An 18,748-nucleotide genomic window follows, 5' to 3' on the forward strand; every position below is an offset into this window, starting at 1 on the left:
CCATCGAAAATACGAACCTGGGCATCCCTCTGCAAGGGTCGCAAATGCGAAAAAAGGATCACAAATGCGGACCCTGCTGGGTTTGCAAATGCGACAAAAGGGTCGCAAATGCGGACCCTGCTGGGTTTTCAAATGCAAACAAAATGTCGCAAATGCGACGACTACCCAGCTCAGGCTCCTTCGCAATTGCGAAGCCTTCCTCGCAAATGCGGTCATCGCAAATGCAGATAATTCCTCGCATTTGCGAGACCTGCAACACTGCCCAGAAACACCAGAAAAACTGGAGTGTTTTCACTCCAAACATACGTCCGAAACTCACCCGAGCCTTCGAGGCTCCACACCGAATACTCACACAAGTCTAACAACATCATAAAAACTTGCTCGTGCAATCAAATCGCCGAAGTAACATATAAACTATGGATTTAACACCAAAACGCATAAAATCCTTAAGAACATCTGAAATTCCTATTTTTACAACCGGACGTCCGAATCACGTCAAATCAGTCTCATTTCTCACCAAATTTTACAGGCATGACTTAAATGTTATATTGAACCTGTAATGGGCTCCGGAACCAATATACGGGCCCGATACCAACATGATCAAACATTATTCAATTTCTTTAAATCCTTAGATTTTCAGTTAAATAATTTTTAATAAAAATTCATTACTCGGACTAGGGACCTCGGAATTCGATTCCGGGAATACGCCCAATCCCATATTTTACTACGGACTCTCCGGGATCGTCAAAACACGAGTTCGAATCCGTTCACTAAAAATGTCGACCGAAGTCAAACTTGGTCTTTTAAGCCAACCTTAAGGAACCAAGTGTTCCAATTTTAACCCAAACTCTTTCAAGTCCCGAACCAACCATCCCCGCAAGTCATAAACCAGTTAAAGCAAGTACGGGAAGTCTTATTTAGGGGAACGAGATTCTAAAAATTAAAATGACCAGTTGGGTCGTTACAGCTTGTTAACTTATGTAACTAGCATCCCTCTTATTTTTTGCCGATGTGGGACTCTGTCTCAAGTCTGGGGTATTACAACTTACCTGTTTTTTTTCTTTTTTTCTGCTAAAATCTTGACATGGACTACAAAATATAACTTGTGTGAGCATTGAGCAGAAGCAATAGCCTGATCATGATTAGGGAAGAGTAACATAGGTTTTTCCCCTCAATTGAAGACTATTTTCCTGCTTTGGCACACAGAATTATTGGAATCTCCTCAACCATTCTATGGAAAAATGCAAAGGATATCATATTAAATACAGTAAAGTCTCACTAAAAACATCATTTTTGTAGTTTTCAGCTATTCAGAAAAGCTGCAACCTACTATTATTACAGAAATAAACATAAAGATTTCTAATGTGGGAAATGGAAATCACAAGTACGCTTCCAGCGCATCTCCTTGTAGCCCCTTTATTCCAATTTAACAGATATTGGGCTTCTAACAGCATATTTGTTAGAGATCCATGATATAGCTCCTTGAACAAAGCGGTCGCTAATTCCACCTGTTTGTGCAAAGGATATTGAATATGTTGCCTTTTGGTTCACCTGTGTGAAGACAAGCGTAGCAGGCTCGACAACTATATCGAGTCCTTGAATTTGAGTGATGTTAACGACGTAAGTTGATCTTGCATCGCCAACATTTGTAATTGTTCTTGTATAATTCTGAGTCTCAGGTCCAAGTATAATGGAGAAAGAAGGATAGTTCAGTTCAGCCTCAGATATGCTTGATTGTAGCGAGCACTTGACACTTTGTTGCACAATAAGCCCGATATCATTTTCTTTGTAGCCAAGACCACATAGATACTGGATGTAGTTCTCCACTTGGATATCATAAACAAGTCCTGGATTACTCGCTTTTGATGGATTTACATGGCCGGCGCCAATGGCAAAAATATCAGCAGGTAAATCCCTCTGATCAAGGATGGGTTGACCTTCAAGATTGGATTGATCAGCTGTGGTCATTATTGCAGATTTAATTGCAGCTGGCGACCAATCAGGGTGTGCACTTTTAAGCAAAGCCGCAATGCCACTAAGGTGAGGACAGGACATAGAGGTTCCGGAGATGATGTTAAATGTCAAATCAGTGCCAGTTCTGTTCTCCACTGAGACGGGCCATGCAGCAAGGATGTTCACTCCAGGACCAATAATGTCGGGTTTGACAATGCCTGGACTTGCCAGGTTAGGACCCCTAGAGGAAAAAGATGATACAGAAGGTGCACTCTTAAAGCCTATGCTTGTGCCTTTGAAAAGGATTCCGGCCGAAGGTGTGGAGGTTGAGTTAATGTACACTTTAATCTTTTCTCCAGCATTATAATTCACATGTGTCGCGGGAAGGACATGAGCATCAGCAAAAGTGCCATCTCCGTCAATCTCTAGATTGACAAGAATCATGGCAGCACCACCTGCATCCTTTACTGTTTGACTTTTTTCAAGTCTTGGAACATCGCCACCTCTGTCACACAAGACAACTTTCCCTTTGACATCAGTGTTATTCAGTGATCCTGATGAACAAAATGCAGCCTCTTGATCGGACAGGCCAGGGTATACCAAGGGCAATAAAGTATGAGGAAAATCTGTGGGCTGAAAAGCCGATTCACCGTCATATTCATTTCCATTCCCTAGCACAGCTGTTGCCACTATCTTCCTATCATGAGTGCTAGCGCCAACTGTGAGAATCCAAGGGGCCTCATTTGATAATGTAGAATTTAATGGACCATCGTTACCAGCAGAAGCGCTCACAAAGATACCCTTCTGGATTGCTGCAAAAGCACCAGTGGCAATATTATCATCATAAAAAGGAGCAGAAAATCCGCCAATGGAAAGAGAGAGCACGTCAACGCCATCGTCTATTGCAGCATCCAATGCAGCCAGTATATCAACATCTGAACAACCATCTGTACACACCTTGTACATGGCAATGTGGGCAAGAGGCGCCATACCGGCTGCTGTACCATTGGCATTACCAAACACATTTGCATCATCAACAAAGTTACCAGCTGCTGTACTTGAAGTATGCGTGCCATGGCCTTCCTCATCAAATGGTGGATCACTTGAACCACTCACAAAATTCCTCGCACCAATGAGCTTCTTGTTACAAGTCACATTTCCCGTGAACTCGCATTTCCCTTTCCATTTTGCCGGTGGAGGTGGCATGTTATGATCACAAAAAGATGGATGTCCTGGAGTAATTCCAGTGTCCAGAACCCCAATGATCACACCCTTACCATAATTTGATTCTTGCCAAAACCCCATATTCTGGTACAACCCCAAGAAATTTGGAGTATGTGTTGTATGCAAAGCCAAAATCTTCTCAACCCTCGCCGACACAAAACCATCTTTCTTTTCCATTTCTTTTACCTCCTGAGCTGACAATCTAGCTGCAAAGCCAATCGCCACATGGTGATAGGAGTGAATAATGCGCGATGGCACCTCCAAAGCTTCAAACTCTTCCGGTAAAAAGGAGTTATAGTAGCTTTGTAGATCAGCTGAATTAGCAAGAACTTTTGCAGTTGGCTTATTTACACGGACAAGGTAAGTATGCAAACCAGTCGAACGTTGAGCAATAGTCAATTGGAAACTCAACAAGAAAGCAACAGAGAAGATAAAAATGCAAGTCATGGCTGGTCTAATTTGTATCATCATACAACACCTAGAGGAGGTTCAGTTATTGATGATCTGACCTTAGTTAAGGAACAGGCTATATGTACTATGAGCTGAGGAAAGAAGAATGTGATAAACTAATGTAGGAAAACAAAAACATAGGTAATTTCCAAGAGAGCCGGCTTACAAATAATATTCTTGTATTTAATAAGTAATAATTAAGGGAGAAACATCATAAGAAGATAGGAAGTAAACAAGAATGCTGGATTTCTAGGAAACAAAAATTGATATTGTTGCTGAAGGCGATAATTCTGGTGTTTTTGGAAGATATACATTATTGTAAAAAGAATATCGCATATTTCTCAACTCCAATAAACTCCAGCCGTATTATTTTCTAATTGCTGTATTCATGGTTTGTTATGCATAGATTATGGATTATTTATTTCATAGGTTGATTAAATTATTAATCAACCTATGAATGGCGTGGTAAAGTTGTTGCGGTGTGACCAGGAGGTCACGGGTTCGAGCCGTGTAAACAGCCTCTTGTAGAAATATAGGGTAAGGCTGCGTACAATAGACCCTTGTGGTCCGGCCCTTCCCTGGACCCCACGCATAGCGGGAGCTTAGTGCACCGGGCTGTCTTTTAGGTTGATTAAATTATTAACTCAATTGTAATCATCTGAAAGCAGTAACTCAACTGCAGTTCTGTTTTGATATTTGCAAAGAACTCTTTAAGTCTCTCTCTACTGCTTTACAGTACTGTACTCAAACATAAGTATACTAAAGTAATACTAAGATCTTTATTACTCTATTAAACAAATTAATTAAGGGGGACGGGGCTATCTAAGTTTTGCTTCGTGGATACTTTTATTCCTCTTAACAGTTAACTCTAGTTTGCATAATCTTCCTAATTTACCTATAATTTGAACCGGACAGATAACGCCAATAATCAGTAATTGGACCAAGGTCATAGATAAGTCCGAGGTCAATTGCTTTTGACGGGTTGACATGACCTGCCACTATAGGTGGATTCAAATCTAAATTTAATTGGTTCAGTTTTTAAGATTTTTAGCATTCAACTCATTGTACTAATAAAATTATAGGTTCAAATCTAGTACTTGTTAAAATTTAAGTAAGTTTTTACATATAAATTCATACTCCGTGTCGAAAGTTACGGGTTCAGTTGAAACCATAGCCTAAAGGCTAAATCCGCCCCTGCGGCTATGGAAAACATGTGTGTTTACTATGACGGAAATACTTTCCTGAGAAATGATTTTCGTAAAGTAAGGTATTTTCTGATATTTAGTTGTTTGAAAGAAGAAGAAGAAAATTCAATCAAAAAGGCAAAAGCAATTTTGATGACATAGTCGAGCTAATTCTAATTAGGCTTATGAAAGTATCTTCCGGTAGCTCCTTATTCCAATTTAACAGAGATTGGGCTTCTAACAACATGTTTGTTAGAGATCCATGATATAGCTCCTTGAACAGAACGGCCGGTGATGCCACCTGTTTGGGAAAAGGAAACTGAATAACTTGCCTGTTGGTTCACCTTGGTGAAGACAAGAGTGTTAGGCTCGACAACTATATAGACTCCTTGAATTCGAGTGATGTTAACAACGTAAGTTGAGCTTGCATAACCAACATTTGTAACTGTTCGTGTATAGTTTTGTGTCTGTGGTCCAAGTATAATAGAGAAAGAAGGATAGTTCAGTTCTGCCTCAGGTATGCTTGATTGTAGCGAGCAGTTCACAGTTTGTTGAACAATGAGCCCAATCTCTTTATCTGTGTAGCCAAGACCGCATAGATACTGGATGTAGTTATGCGGTTGGATGTCATAAAGAAGTCCTGGATTACTCGATTTTGATGGGTTTACATGGCTGGCACCAGTGGCAAAAATATCAGCAGGTAAATCCCTCTGATCAAGGATGGGCTGACCTTCAAGATTGGATTGATCGGCTGTAGTCATTATTGCAGATTTAATAGCAGCGGGGGACCAATCAGGATGTGCACTTTTAAGCAAAGCCGCGATGCCACTAAGGTGAGGACAGGAGATTGAGGTACCTGAGACGATGTTAAATGTCAAAACATTGCCAGTTTTGTTCTCTACTGACACGTGCATTGCTGCAAGGACGTTCACTCCAGGACCGATAATGTCTGGTTTTACTATGCCTGGACTTGCCAAGCTCGGTCCCCTTGAGGAAAAAGATATTACAGATGGTGCAATCTTGAAGCCTATCTTTGTGCCTTTGAAATGGATTCTTGCCGAAGGTGTTGAGGTTGAGTTTATGTAGGCGTTGATCATTTCCCCTGCATTATAACCCACATTTGTTGTAGGAAGGACATCACCATAAGCTAACGTGCCATCTCCATCAATCTCTCGATTGACAAGAATCATGGCAACACCACCTGCATCCTTTACTGTTTGCCCTTTCTCAAGTCTTGCTGCACTACCTCCACTTTTGTCACACACCACAACCTTGCCTTTGACAACAGTATTATTCAATGATCCTGATAAACATAATGCAGCCTCTTGATCTAACAAGCCAGGGTATACCAAGGGAAATAGGATATCATGAGGAAAGTCTATGGGCTGCAAAACTGATTCACCGTCATATTCTTATCCATTCCCTAGCACAGCTGTTGACACTATCTTTCTATCATGGGAGCTAGCGCCAACTGTGAGAATCCAAGGGGCCTCATTCGATAATGTAGCACTGAGTGGACCATCGTTACCGGCTGAAGCGCTCATGAAGATACCCTTTTGGATTGCAGCAAAAGCGCCTATGGCCATACCATCATCATTAAAAGGAGCATTGTATCCACCAATTGAGAGAGAAAGCACATCAACACCGTCTATTGCAGCATCCATTGCAGCCAATGTGTCAACATCTGAACAACCATTGTTTGAACACACCTTGCACATGGCAATGTGGGCAAGAGGGGCAATGCCAGCTGCTGTGCCATTGGCATTGCCAAACACATTTGCATCATCAACAAATTTTCCAGCAGCTACACTTGAAGTAAGTGTTCCATGGCCTCCTTCTTCATATGGTGGATCAATTGAACTGCTCACAAAATTCCTCGCACCAATGAGCTTCTTGTTACACGTCATGTTTCCTGTAAATTCACATTTCCCTTTCCACTTTTTTGGTGGAGGTGACATGTTATCATCACTAAAAGATGGATGTCCTGGATTAATCCCAGTGTCCAGAAGCCCAATGATCACACCCTTACCATAATTTGACTCTTGCCAAAATCCCATATTTTGGTACAAACCCAAGAAGTTTGGAGTATGTGTTGTATGCAAAGCCAAAATCTTCTCAACCCTCGCCGACACAAAGCCATCTTTCTTTTCCATTTCTTTTACCTCCCCAGCTGACAATCTAGCTGCAAAGCCAGTAGCCACATGGTGATATGAGTGAATAATGCGCGATGGCTCCTCTGAACCAGCAATCGCTACTGGTAAAAAGGAGTTATAGTAGCTTTCTAGATCATCTGAATTAGACACAACTTGGTCATCAGGCTTATTTACATGGACAAGGTAAGTTTGTAAACCGTTTTCACGTTGAGCAATAGTCAAACTGAAACTCAATAAGAAAGCAATAGACAAGATAAAAATGCAAGTCATAGTTATTTTTTCTAACATTATTCAAAAGTTTAATTATGGATGATGACTGAAAATAAGGAACAGGACATTTATAGTATGAGTTGAGGGAAGAAGGATATGATAAACAAACGTAGGAAAACAAACACACAGATTTCTGTAACAGCCGGCCTACTAACATAAGTTGTTATACTTTAGGATAAAGGAAAAATCATCATAACAAGATAGGAAGTAAATTAAACCAGAATGTAGTATTTTTTAGGAGACGAAAATATAATTATTTGTTTCAACGGTTGATTCATTATTAGCTCAATCCTAATCATCTAAAAGCAGTAACTAAGATAAAATATGGGTTTGTCACTATCTGATAGCTGCTGGTATTTTATGTTAAATTTAAAAATACGACGTTAAAAAATTATGAGTACACTTATACGGGGATCCTGTTTTGATAACAGCTTTGTTATTGTGGTATAGGAGATGATTCTTGGCAAAATATATTATCACTCTCCCACTACTTTCTAAATTGAAAATCCTTGAACTTTTAACAGAATTTTAGTAAAATCTGATGCTGTTTGATAGTACTAGACTACTGGTATTCTTATATACAATCCCATTTGACGAAATACAATCCTTTAAATTTCTTTTGTTTTTTTTCATTCACAAACTTGAAATGCAACAAAATCTATGAGGGGAATGGCATATTTTAGTAGATCGTCAATCATTATACAGTTTCATCCACATTCTCAAATAAATCAGATATATCTGACTACTAATTATGCCAAAAGGATAAAAACAATAATAACGTAGAAATTTTGTACATATTAGAAGAAGCGTAACCAAAATCCAAGGAACAAAGTCCAAAAATATAAGCTTAACACCACTGAAGATCCAAATAACTCATCATTCATTGCAAACCACGATCACATTGCCCACAAAGAAAGTCATTTTCACATCTGCAAATGTATCTTGGATATGCATTTGCATGTTTACAATCTGTAGCTAAACTAATTTCCTACAGGTTTGTTCAGTGAACTGCAGTTGTACATCCACAACTTTGACAATTTACAGAATGAATTAATGCATGGAACAGCATATAGTGATACAACTTACAAAGAACATTCAGAGTATTTAGGAGCTTAAATTTCAGAGTTGCTTAACCTGCGTACCTACATGACTACTTATACATTATTAGAAATGGACCAAATATGTTTGAACAGGTGTTTGTATCTATTTACTAGTCGCTGAGTCCCCAGATTTCAACTCTTTCTCCAGCTCATCAAATTCCCAATCACCTATCTCTTCTGCAGAGTAATCACGAGTAATCTTACCAAATTCAGATTCTAACTTTGCCAACTCTGCTTCAGGGTCCAAGGCCTGCTCCGTTTTGGCAGATGGTGGTTCATTTTTCTTGCTTTCCCCAGCTACGGCAATTTCTATGGCCTGCTTTGTAGGATGTGAAATATTATCATCTACCATTTCATCGGAAGAATCGTCTCCCTCTTGGACAGGGATTTCCATTTCTAAATTTGGTCGTTCAATAGATTCAAATTCCTGTCTTAGCTTCTCAATGTTTTCAAACAGCTTTTTCATATCTGGATCATCTTTCCTAAAGAAACGGGACAAGTAATTTACTTTATGAACCATCACACCTAAAAAAGGATATAATAACAAAGAAAACACTATAATGCACAACCAAACCTGGAGATTTTCTCTTGTTGAGAGTAGAACTGCTCCCTCATGTTGTCGACTACACTAAATGTGGTTATAATCTGCACTTAGAAGACATATACCTTTGAGAAATCTTGAGTGATTTTACAAGGCATATGGAACAAAGTAAAGGCAAGACCGCAAGACCAATTCACTCGAAGATGCTTTTGAACTTATCTTTAGAAGGTATACTTATTACTCCTAGATGGAAGAGGAAAAATGAGAAGCATGAATAAACAAATGTAGGGTAGGTTAGAGGTTCAATGATACGGTTTGAATCAGAAAAATTTTATTATACCTATTTTCACTTAATATATTGTACATAACCACCACAAGTAAATTTCCCAAACCATCTGAATGTATCAGTTTTTTCTTCAGATTATTTTCATCTCGGCTAATTACGGTACAATATATTTAAAAAGATAAATACGAATGTCAATGATACTACATTTTATATGAAACAATGAAATTTTTTATCAAAATAATAAAACTTATAAATGTCCCCTATAAAAATATGAAATTAGTACGAAAATACGTTAAAACTAGTGGATCAAATGAGAAACACTAGCTTTTGAAGCATTTTTTGATTTTCTCAAAAGTGTGATATACTTTGTTGTGTGATCATTAGATACACCATTCAATATTGTTCTATTATAGTCTATATATTAGATTGTTGTAACAAAATACAAACTGTTAAATAAATAAAAACTAAAATTAGATAGATCAAGAAAAGAAGTATTGAATATAATTAAAGGCGTGATGGATCTTATCCATATTAATTAACTCTATTCGCCACCTCGTTAAAAAGATTCTCGTTGATGATAGACTATAATTGTGTATTTTAGTCGCTTATTACACTCTAAGTTACTGTACTTTAATTGAGTTTGAGCTTTAATCGCTAGTGTTTTGCACTAAATATGTGTTTTATGCCTTGTAGGAGTGATTCCGATCTATGTAGGCGTTATGGAATGAATTCAAGTGATTTGGAGCTTTGAAGTCTGAGTAAAAGCCCAAGACATTAAGCCGGGACCGTGTTCGGAGGTCGTGTACCAAGTCCGGATGTTAAAAGAGGACGAAATAAGTTCACTATGAGAAAATTACACTGCCGCGCCGCATGGGACGCCGCAAGGCGCGGCGTAGCAGTGTAAAATGATGCCTGATGCGAAAGGTTGAGGCTGCTGATAAACTCCATTAGCGCGCCGCATGGCGCGGCGCAGGGTGCGGCGCGGCTGTACAAAATTTATAGAGCCAGAGTCCTATTTCGCACGGGAGAAGGTGTTTTCGTCTGGGTCCAACCCTACTTGGTATAAATACATATAAAAACGCTATTTTGACGACTTTGGACAGACCTGAGACCAAGGGAGACTATTTTGGAGAGAATTGACGTGGAGAAACACACACCACGCTTGGAGGAGGCTTCTAACTAGTTTTTCTTCTCTTTTCTTCTTTTAGTTTCATAGTTTATTTGTGCTAGAGTTTTGGGTGCTACATGAACGTTGTAGTTTGAAGCTTGAATTGTTCTTATTATTTTATCATATGCTTGATCACCAATTGAATACTATCTACGAATCTAGGATTGAACTTGGGAGAGGGAATTCTAGATTGCATATAAGATTGAGTAGAGCAAGATTAACTCTGAGGAGGAGGGGGGGCGGATTTGTGGTTAGGATAGGAATATACCTAATCACCTTGCTTGGTTACCATACGGGAATTATTAATGCGTTCTTGTTAATTCTAATTCCATAGGAATATAGGCATTAGGTTAGCTTGAATAGGCGAGTTGTACTTCGGGAGAAGCCTACGAGCAATACTAACTCTGTCAACCAATAAACCAGATAAATTAATTAGACGATTTAAGTGAAAAATTCAACGGGATTCTCTAGAATATTCACCCATATTGAATTCGTCGTTAAGCTTGTCGTTCTTTTCTTTGTTCTCCTTGTTTGTTATTCTAGATTAAATTTTAGTAAAATATTCATACTTTAGGATCGCTTGAATAGAATAATTGTTTGGTTTAATTTAGTTGATAGTTAATCACAAGTCCTCGTGGGTACGATATCTGAACTTACAATCCTATATTACTTGTCGACCACGTATATTTGCGTGTGCGTTTGGGAGCAACAAGTTTTTGGCATTGTTGCCGGGGACTTAGAAATTAACTAGACTGCTAGATTAGATTTTTTTTTTCAGCAATCCGCTAGGCAATCGCCTAGGGCTATTTTTTTTTTATTAATTAAAAAAAAAAAGAACAGAAAATACAACAATTAGGAACAGTACAAATAAGGGGGACAATAGCACCGGTATTGTTACCTATATGCCTTGGCTATATAATCACCCCTCTGCGCCTCACATTGCGTTATGATGGCAGCCTCATGTAGAGGATTCATGGTGTAGCTGCCGGCAATGTCTCGTGAGGGCATATAATCTCATAGCCGTGTGGATATTTTTCCAAAGGCATAGGACCAAGGCAACTCAAACCGGGCTAAAACTTACCTTACTAATCCTATTGAGGCAATGAAAAGGCCTCACCTACTAGCACGCATGTAAAAAATAAGAACTGGAGAGTACCAAATATTCAATGATCATCACAGAATTTATAACATACTCTGTGATGATATTACAAATGAGAATACTAATAAAGTGGTATAATAGAATGAAGTACCAATTTGGTTCATGTCCCTTCTTTTCCAAACATGTAAAATCTTCAATTTGCAGTTCTTTGTTGTTTTCCTCAACCGTGTTCAAAAAGTATTCAAAAATCATCATTTCTTTTTTGAACGGTTGGACCTCGTTGAGGTAGTTGGGGCAGCCTTCTTTTGTTTGGCAACTCTCATTGGAGGTCGCCTAACATTTAAAAAATCACTGACCTTGTCGTCCCAACTATTTTTCCTTGTATGTGCCTTTTTTATTTTTCCACTATGCATAGGTGATAGGTCACCTTTTCTTGATGCCTCTGCCCGGCATCTACCAAAATTGGATTTGGCATTTGTTGAGAAACACCTTGAGTCATCAATGTATTTCCAGCTTGTGCAGGAACCATATTTGCCGTACTTTGTTGTTGTTTTTGTGATTTGTTCCTGCTCACATTCCCACGACCAGTGCAAGAGACTGTATGACTTAAAGAAAGTAGAGGAGCAGTACTTACAATTGCATCCAGTAGTTGTCTCTCCTCAACCGAAATAATTGGAGTAGTTGTTGTGAGTTGCTGCTGCCCAGAATTTGGTTTTGTTGCTGCTGTGCGATCACCAGTATGCATACTAGTTGAGGTGTGCAGATCATTTTGTTGCTGCTGCATTTTAAGTGTTGGTGTAATCACAATTTGACTTGTATTAACACCTGGAGTGGCCTGTTTGGCACATGTTTCCGCTGCGCTAACCAACCTTCCAGCTGCTGCATCTGGCATAGCAGCAGTAGGAGAGTTTCTGGGGATGAAAATAGGAGCATGAATGTTCAATTTGGTCGTGGGACTTGATGTTGTTGCCTCATGAGGCTTTGGCTTTACTGGAGGATCGATCTCCTCACCTGCACTCTCCTGATCAACCTCCTGCTCACCTTCTTCAGATGAATAGCCAGCAAACCCATCACCCCAATCCTCTTCATCATCCTCCTCTCGTTGTTCACACCACAGCTTAGAATTGATAGCCATTTCCTTTACCTTTTGTTGGATAACCTCATTGTTGTTCCCAGTTGACATGACAAGCTGCCCAGATTCACCTTTGAACTCCCCAAAAGACTCTACTGACTGAGAAGGGACATCAAACACGGATGTGTTCAAAGTCACCATTGGTTGTTTAACCAAGGTGGTGTTCATTACCATTTCTGCTTGGGCCTGTTTGATAATGTTTTCCACTTGTGAACTGGAAAAAAGAATCGTAGGAGTGCTAGACCTTGGTACAAGCTCGCCCTTTGACACTTCTGCTACACTGCTATTTATAGCATTTTGTCGCTCTCCGGAAACCTTAGCCAACTGGTTGCTGGTTCTGCCTCCCTTGTTAATGCTTGAAATTGGGACTATTTGTTGGTTAAAAGGACCATCATTTAAGGATATTGTGTTCCCAATCTTCTCATGGTAGTCATTCACGTTGGCTAGTGCATTGAAAGGATTCGCACAATTTCTCGAAATCTGCTCAACCTGCATCATTTTTTTTCTATTTGGAGTGCCTTTTTTGCTGGAAACCGTTGTCCAGTTATTCTTACTAATTTGCTGCCCAGCTTCCTTTGTATCTTGTCCAGCATCAGTAGGTGTTGAAACAATTTCAGCTGGAACTAAAACAGCAGTAGATACATCTACAGGAGTTGTACCTGTTGCTGCTGATTTCTCAACTGGTTCAACCAGTGCAACAACATGATCAACAGTTGTTTTCAATGCAGTAGTAGACTTCGAATGTGCACCTACACCACTATGTCCTGCCCCTGCTACCTTTAGTTGGTTATTAGCAATGTTTGCTTGATTCAAAAACTCCTGTTGCATATTATTTTGTGTAGAAGTTCCTTGGTTTTCCTGTTGCCCAGCCATATACCTTTCTTTCTGCACGTTACCTATTGGTTTTTCAACCAAATTAACAAATGCAGCTGTAGTTTTAGGAGCCCCAACCAAATGTCGCTCCCCCGATGCAGTCAATACAACAGTAGACTCCAACGTTGAACATATAGCAACTGCTTCAATTCCAGATTGTACAACATGTCCTACTACTACATCTGTTGCATTATTTGTGGCCTTGGTTTCTCGATCAACAGTAGTATTAGTCATCCCCGCAGCTGAGACTTGAAGTTGTTTAGTTTGTACATTCACCACTTTATAACCTGTTGAAGCTGTGCATATTCCAACTCCATAACATCTACATGGTTTACCTCAACAGTAGTTTCCACACCAGTTTTTTTTGAAGTAACAGCTCGATCATTACTATTTTCCAGAGTCCCAGCAGTATGTTTCAAAGGAGCTGTAGGTTTCAAAGCTCCAATATTAGCCTGTACACCTGCAGCTGAATTTTCCATATTCACAGCCTTACAGGCTGTAGCATCAGCACACTCCAAGGCCTCAGTACTTACATGTTCCTGCCCCTCCTCACTTTGTATCCTGCTGCATTATCAGCTTGTTCACCTGTACCATTAATAGGTCGATCACCTCCCGTTATTGTCCCTATACTACTGCCATTCCCTCGATTCCTAGCTAAGGCACGATCGACAGGAACAATAGCGACACTCTTTGAGATCCCAGAATTGCTGAGAATCTGTGCACCATCAGGGATATTAACATCAGTTTTTCTACTTGCACAGCACCTTTAACACCTGTTGCATCTGCCTTTTTACTCAAATCATCACACACCTGCTGCCTAGCATTCTTATCATTTTCTGATCCTTCTGTAAGTTGTTGCCCAGCTCTCTAAGCATTCAAAAAATCTCTTGCATCACCCTGCAATTTTTCAACTATTTGATGCTCATTCTCATCACAAACACGAGTTGCTTGAACTGCCTTTCCTTTTAAGCGCCGACATTGATTTTCTTCGTGTCCTTGATGCTTACAATGGCCACAATACGAAGGCAAATTATCATAGATAATTTCCTGGTACTCCTCAACAATCTTACCAGTTTTAACATCAAGATATTGAAGCCTAATCTTTTCAGGAAGTTTGTCAAGTAAATCAATGATAACCTTGACTCTTGCCGTGCTAGGACGAGATCTAACTTGTGTTGCCTTATCAATTGCGATTGGTTTTCCAATAGCAGCCGCAATGGACAATAAAGGCTTACGAGCAAACAGTTCAGGCGACAAATTCGGCAAAGAAATCCAAATAGCCACCTTCGAAGTTTCCTGGTTTGGATTATATCCAACACTCCATGGGAAAACTCTATATTGATGCTCCCTTCCATTATGTTGAAAATAGTTTACAGCTCTTGCCAAACAAGCAACATAATCTTCATGTTGATCACAACGAATTAAAATTTGTCGTGGAGCCAAAGAACCGAACAAGCAATTACCTTTGATACCAAAGATTTTCGGCAGAATACTCCTTAAAATCTGTAAATTTGGTGCGTCGCTGGACAGTTTTATCATCACTGCTTGATGTAATCCTTCCTCCTTTGCAAATTCTTCACGTTCATCCATGGAAAATTGAATCGTAGGAACTCCATGAACAATTTCAAAAGGTTTCAAACTCGTTTTTGTGAGAGATGTGGCAGATTGCTTTTGATTCAAACTTGCTGCATATGTAACAAAGTTGTTGATGTTTGGAGTAACTTCATTTGAGTTTGGATTCTGCTCTCCCACAGCCAAAGGCTGGGGAGAGACGTTGGCTGCCATGGAAAGGCTTTATTACGCAAAAGTTTCAACACTACATCGCACAGAAAAGAAGAAGTTGCCCAGATACACTGTTTTGCTACAGTAATGGACGAACCAATTTGTAGATCTGTAACAATTGGCTATGGATTTGAGGGTGAAACCAATTGGGGATTGTGCGCAAAGAGAAAATGAATCTTTTGATACCAAGTTTGCGAAAATCCACTGCTAGATTCCGAAGTTATGGCCGATGAATAGTAACGGATTTACTATTCACCCTTCTTCCTTGCTAGTTTTTTTTTGGTCTAGATTAGATTTTACTCTTTGTCTATTCAAGTTTTTTTAAATTTTTATCTTAGGTTAATATTTACTATCTTTGTTGACATGGTATCTTGGAATGATAATTGGTCCAATATTGGTTATTCTTTTTTTCGAATTGGTAACTATTGTATATATTAAAAACATCAGTACATAGCTTGCACTGAAAACCAAATTTACATGGAGAGGATTAGTAGATGTTCTAATTCAAGACCTAGCAAGATCCTAGTATGTCTATGATTGTCAATGTATCTTCTATGTAAATCTGTTTGCACCAAAAACAAAAAAGAAGAATACAATCGAGTTTGATCTTCTGCACTGGATTGCTTCTATCTTCAAAACATCTAGCGTTCCTTTCCCTCCAAACTGTCCACCAGATACAAGCCGGGACAGTCCTCCATCTATCTCTACTAGTTGCTTCAGCTCCAGCTTCTTCCCAGCTATAAAGGACATCTTTAAGCCTGTATGGCATTGACCATGAAATACCCCTAAGACTAATAAAGATTTTCCATAGCTGGTCCGTAATCTTGCAATGTAGAAACAAATGTGTGACAGTTTCAGCATTTTCCCCGCACAGAAAACATCTTGAGCACAGAGAAATTCTCCTTTATATGAGATTATCCTGGGTTAATACCGTCTCCTTTGCTAGTAGCCAAGTGAAGCAAGCTACCTTGTATGGAATCTTTGTTTTCCATATATGTTTCCAAGGCCATGGGTCCACCTGTTGATTATTATGATTCAAAATCTTATATGCATCCTTCACCCGGTATACCCCTCTGTTGTGCCTCTTCCACCAAAGTGAATCAAAACCTTCCTGTAATCCTTTAAATGCTTCCAGCTCTTTGTAAATGTCAACTAATCTTGTTATCTCCCAGTCATTCAACTGTCTTCTTAGAGCGATTTCTCATCCTTGATGACTCCTCATATCAGCTACTGTCTTATGCTGGTTTTGTGCTAAACCAAACATGTCGGGGTATCTTTCCTTTAAGCTTTCGTTTCCTAACCAATTATCATTCCAGAATGATGTGTTCCTTCCGTTGTTCACTCTTATAGAGGAGTGATTCTTCATTATAGGCCAAAGTTCTCTGATGGATTTCCACACACTTACTCCATATGATGTTCTGACTTTTTTTGACACCCAGTTATTTTCCTCACTATACTTTGCTTTGATCACTTTGCCCCATAAAGATTGGGGTTCTTGAGAGTACTTCCATAACCATTTCATTCTAAGAGTCTTGCTATGATTCTTCAAATTCCTTATTCCTAAACCACCTTGTTTTTTATCCATTGTGAGTGTCTTCCATTTAACTAAATGAAAGACCTTTTTCTCCTTATTACCTTGCCAAAGGAATGATCTTCGGAGTTTGTCCAATCTCTGTAAAATGCCTGCTGGAATTGGGAACAAAGACATCATATAAGTAGGATGTTAGCGGAAACGTAAAAGAAAAAACACAAGATTTAACGTGGTTCGGATCAAAATAATCCTACGTCCACCAGAGAACAATTGCCCTTTTTAATATTAACAAAGGAAGGGGAGATTTCCCAATTACACTTAAGAGAATTTCTCTCTTAACTCTCTACTCACTACAATGTATTGTATTGTATTATTTTGGGATGATTTCTACAAGTGAAGGAGTGCATCTATTTATAGAGGTAAAGACCTCCTCTTGATGTCATTGGTGACATCAAACTACCTCCTCCTTTGATGTCATGGTGACATCAAAGGAGGAAGCTTCCTCCTAGCATCCACACCAACTCTTTCCACCAACTCTTCCAATTGGCATGCCATTGTTGACTAAACATAAACCAACATTTTCAGCATGTCATTGTTAACTAAACATAAACCAACATTTTCAATCTCCACCTTGGTTTGCGTTTCGAGCGTGTGAACAACTCTGGCCAAAACTTCTAAGCTTACTGGGCAACCCCGTTGTAAGAAACAAGAAGAATCAAACCATTGTTGAACATACCACCTCCACCTAGCAACTGTTCTCTTCGGAGTTGCATCAGTTGATGCACACCCCCGCCAAGTCCTTGCAGTGTGCAAACTTAGCGAGCGGGACTATCTTGGTCAACATGTCTGCAGCATTATCGTCTGTGATAACCTTCACGACCTTGATAGTTCCCTCATCAATAACATCTCGAATAAAATGAAATCTGACATCAATGTGTTTAGTGCGCTCATGAAATCTCTGATTTTTCATTAGATGAATAGCACTCTGACTATCACATCTAAAAGTTGATTCCAGCTGAACCAAACTCAATTTCGCTACTAAACTTTTCAACCAGATAGCTTCCTTTACCGCCTCCGCTGCTGCCATGTATTCTGCTTCTGTCGTAGACAAAGCGACAATCGACTGCAAAGTCGACTTCCAACTGACGGCACTGCCAACGAGGGTAAAGATGTATCCAGTTGTGGACCTTCTTCTGTCAAGATCTCCTGCATAGTCAGAATCCACATAACCGAGAATTGAAATACCTGTACCACTTTTTCGAAAGGTAAGACCAACACCAGAAGCTCCTTTGAGATATCTCAATATCCACTTGACAGCTTCCCAATGCCTCTTTCCTGGGTTGGACATGTATCTACTTACCACACTTACAGATTGAGCAATATCTGGACGTGTGCATACCATAGCATACATAATACTACCAACTGCACTGGCATAAGGAATCTTTGACATATGCTCCACCTCATCCTCAGACTGAGGCATTTGTGACTCTGAAAGTTTAAAATGAGGAGCTAATGGTGTACTTACAGGCTTGCACGTTTGCATATTGAATCTCTCGAGAACCCTTTCAATATACCTCTTCTGAGAAAGATGTACAACATCGTCTTCTCTTGAAATCTCCATACCAAAGATTTTCTTTGCAGCTCCTAAATCCTTCATGTCAAATTCCTTACTCAATAGTTTCTTCAAAGCATTTATCTCTGTAATGTTGTTAGCAGCAATAAGCATATCATCAACATACAACAGTAAATAAATCATTGAGTTACCAGACATCTTCTTGTGATACACACAACTATCAAATGCACTCCTTGAGAATTCATGTGTAGTCATGAATGCATCATACCTCTTGTACCACTGTCTAGGGGATTGCTTCAAACCATACAAAGACTTCTTTAGTTGGCATACGTGATCTTCTTTTCCCTCAGCTGGGAAACCTTCAGGTTGATCCATATAGATTGTCTCTTCTAGATCACCGTGTAAGAAAGCAGTTTTGACATCAAGCTG

The 18,748-nt window shown here is 39.4% G+C and overlaps 2 protein-coding genes and 1 pseudogene across 4 annotated transcripts in view; all 3 read right to left on the minus strand.

The window, feature by feature from the left end:
- Positions 1-1,240: 1,240 nt before the first annotated feature.
- Positions 1,241-3,682, minus strand: LOC107762328 (subtilisin-like protease). The gene has a single exon (XM_016580673.2). The coding sequence runs from the start codon at positions 3,646-3,648 to the stop codon at positions 1,417-1,419; it is 2,232 nt and encodes a 743-aa protein (XP_016436159.2). The 5' UTR covers positions 3,649-3,682; the 3' UTR covers positions 1,241-1,416.
- A 1,208-nt stretch (positions 3,683-4,890) lies between these two features.
- On the minus strand, positions 4,891-7,234 carry LOC107762329 (subtilisin-like protease; annotated as a pseudogene).
- Positions 7,235-8,065: 831 nt separating this feature from the next.
- The window catches only part of LOC107762325 (uncharacterized), a 36,201-nt gene continuing 25,518 nt past the window's right edge, over positions 8,066-18,748 (minus strand). Inside the window, exons 17-19 of one of the 3 annotated variants that reach the window (XM_075241207.1) lie at positions 16,851-16,898; positions 8,909-8,979; positions 8,066-8,816 (exon numbers count right to left, since the gene is read on the minus strand). In XM_075241207.1, the coding sequence (XP_075097308.1) occupies positions 8,438-8,816; positions 8,909-8,979; positions 16,851-16,898 (498 nt within the window). In that variant the 3' untranslated portion in view covers positions 8,066-8,437. Of the gene's footprint in view, positions 8,817-8,908; positions 8,980-16,850; positions 16,902-18,748 lie in introns of all 3 variants that reach the window. The other 2 variants (XM_075241186.1, XM_075241241.1) reach the window with 2 other exon arrangements.

The sequence above is a fragment of the Nicotiana tabacum genome, chromosome 1 (genome assembly GCF_000715075.1).
Source record: "Nicotiana tabacum cultivar K326 chromosome 1, ASM71507v2, whole genome shotgun sequence".
Taxonomy (NCBI): domain Eukaryota; kingdom Viridiplantae; phylum Streptophyta; class Magnoliopsida; order Solanales; family Solanaceae; genus Nicotiana; species Nicotiana tabacum.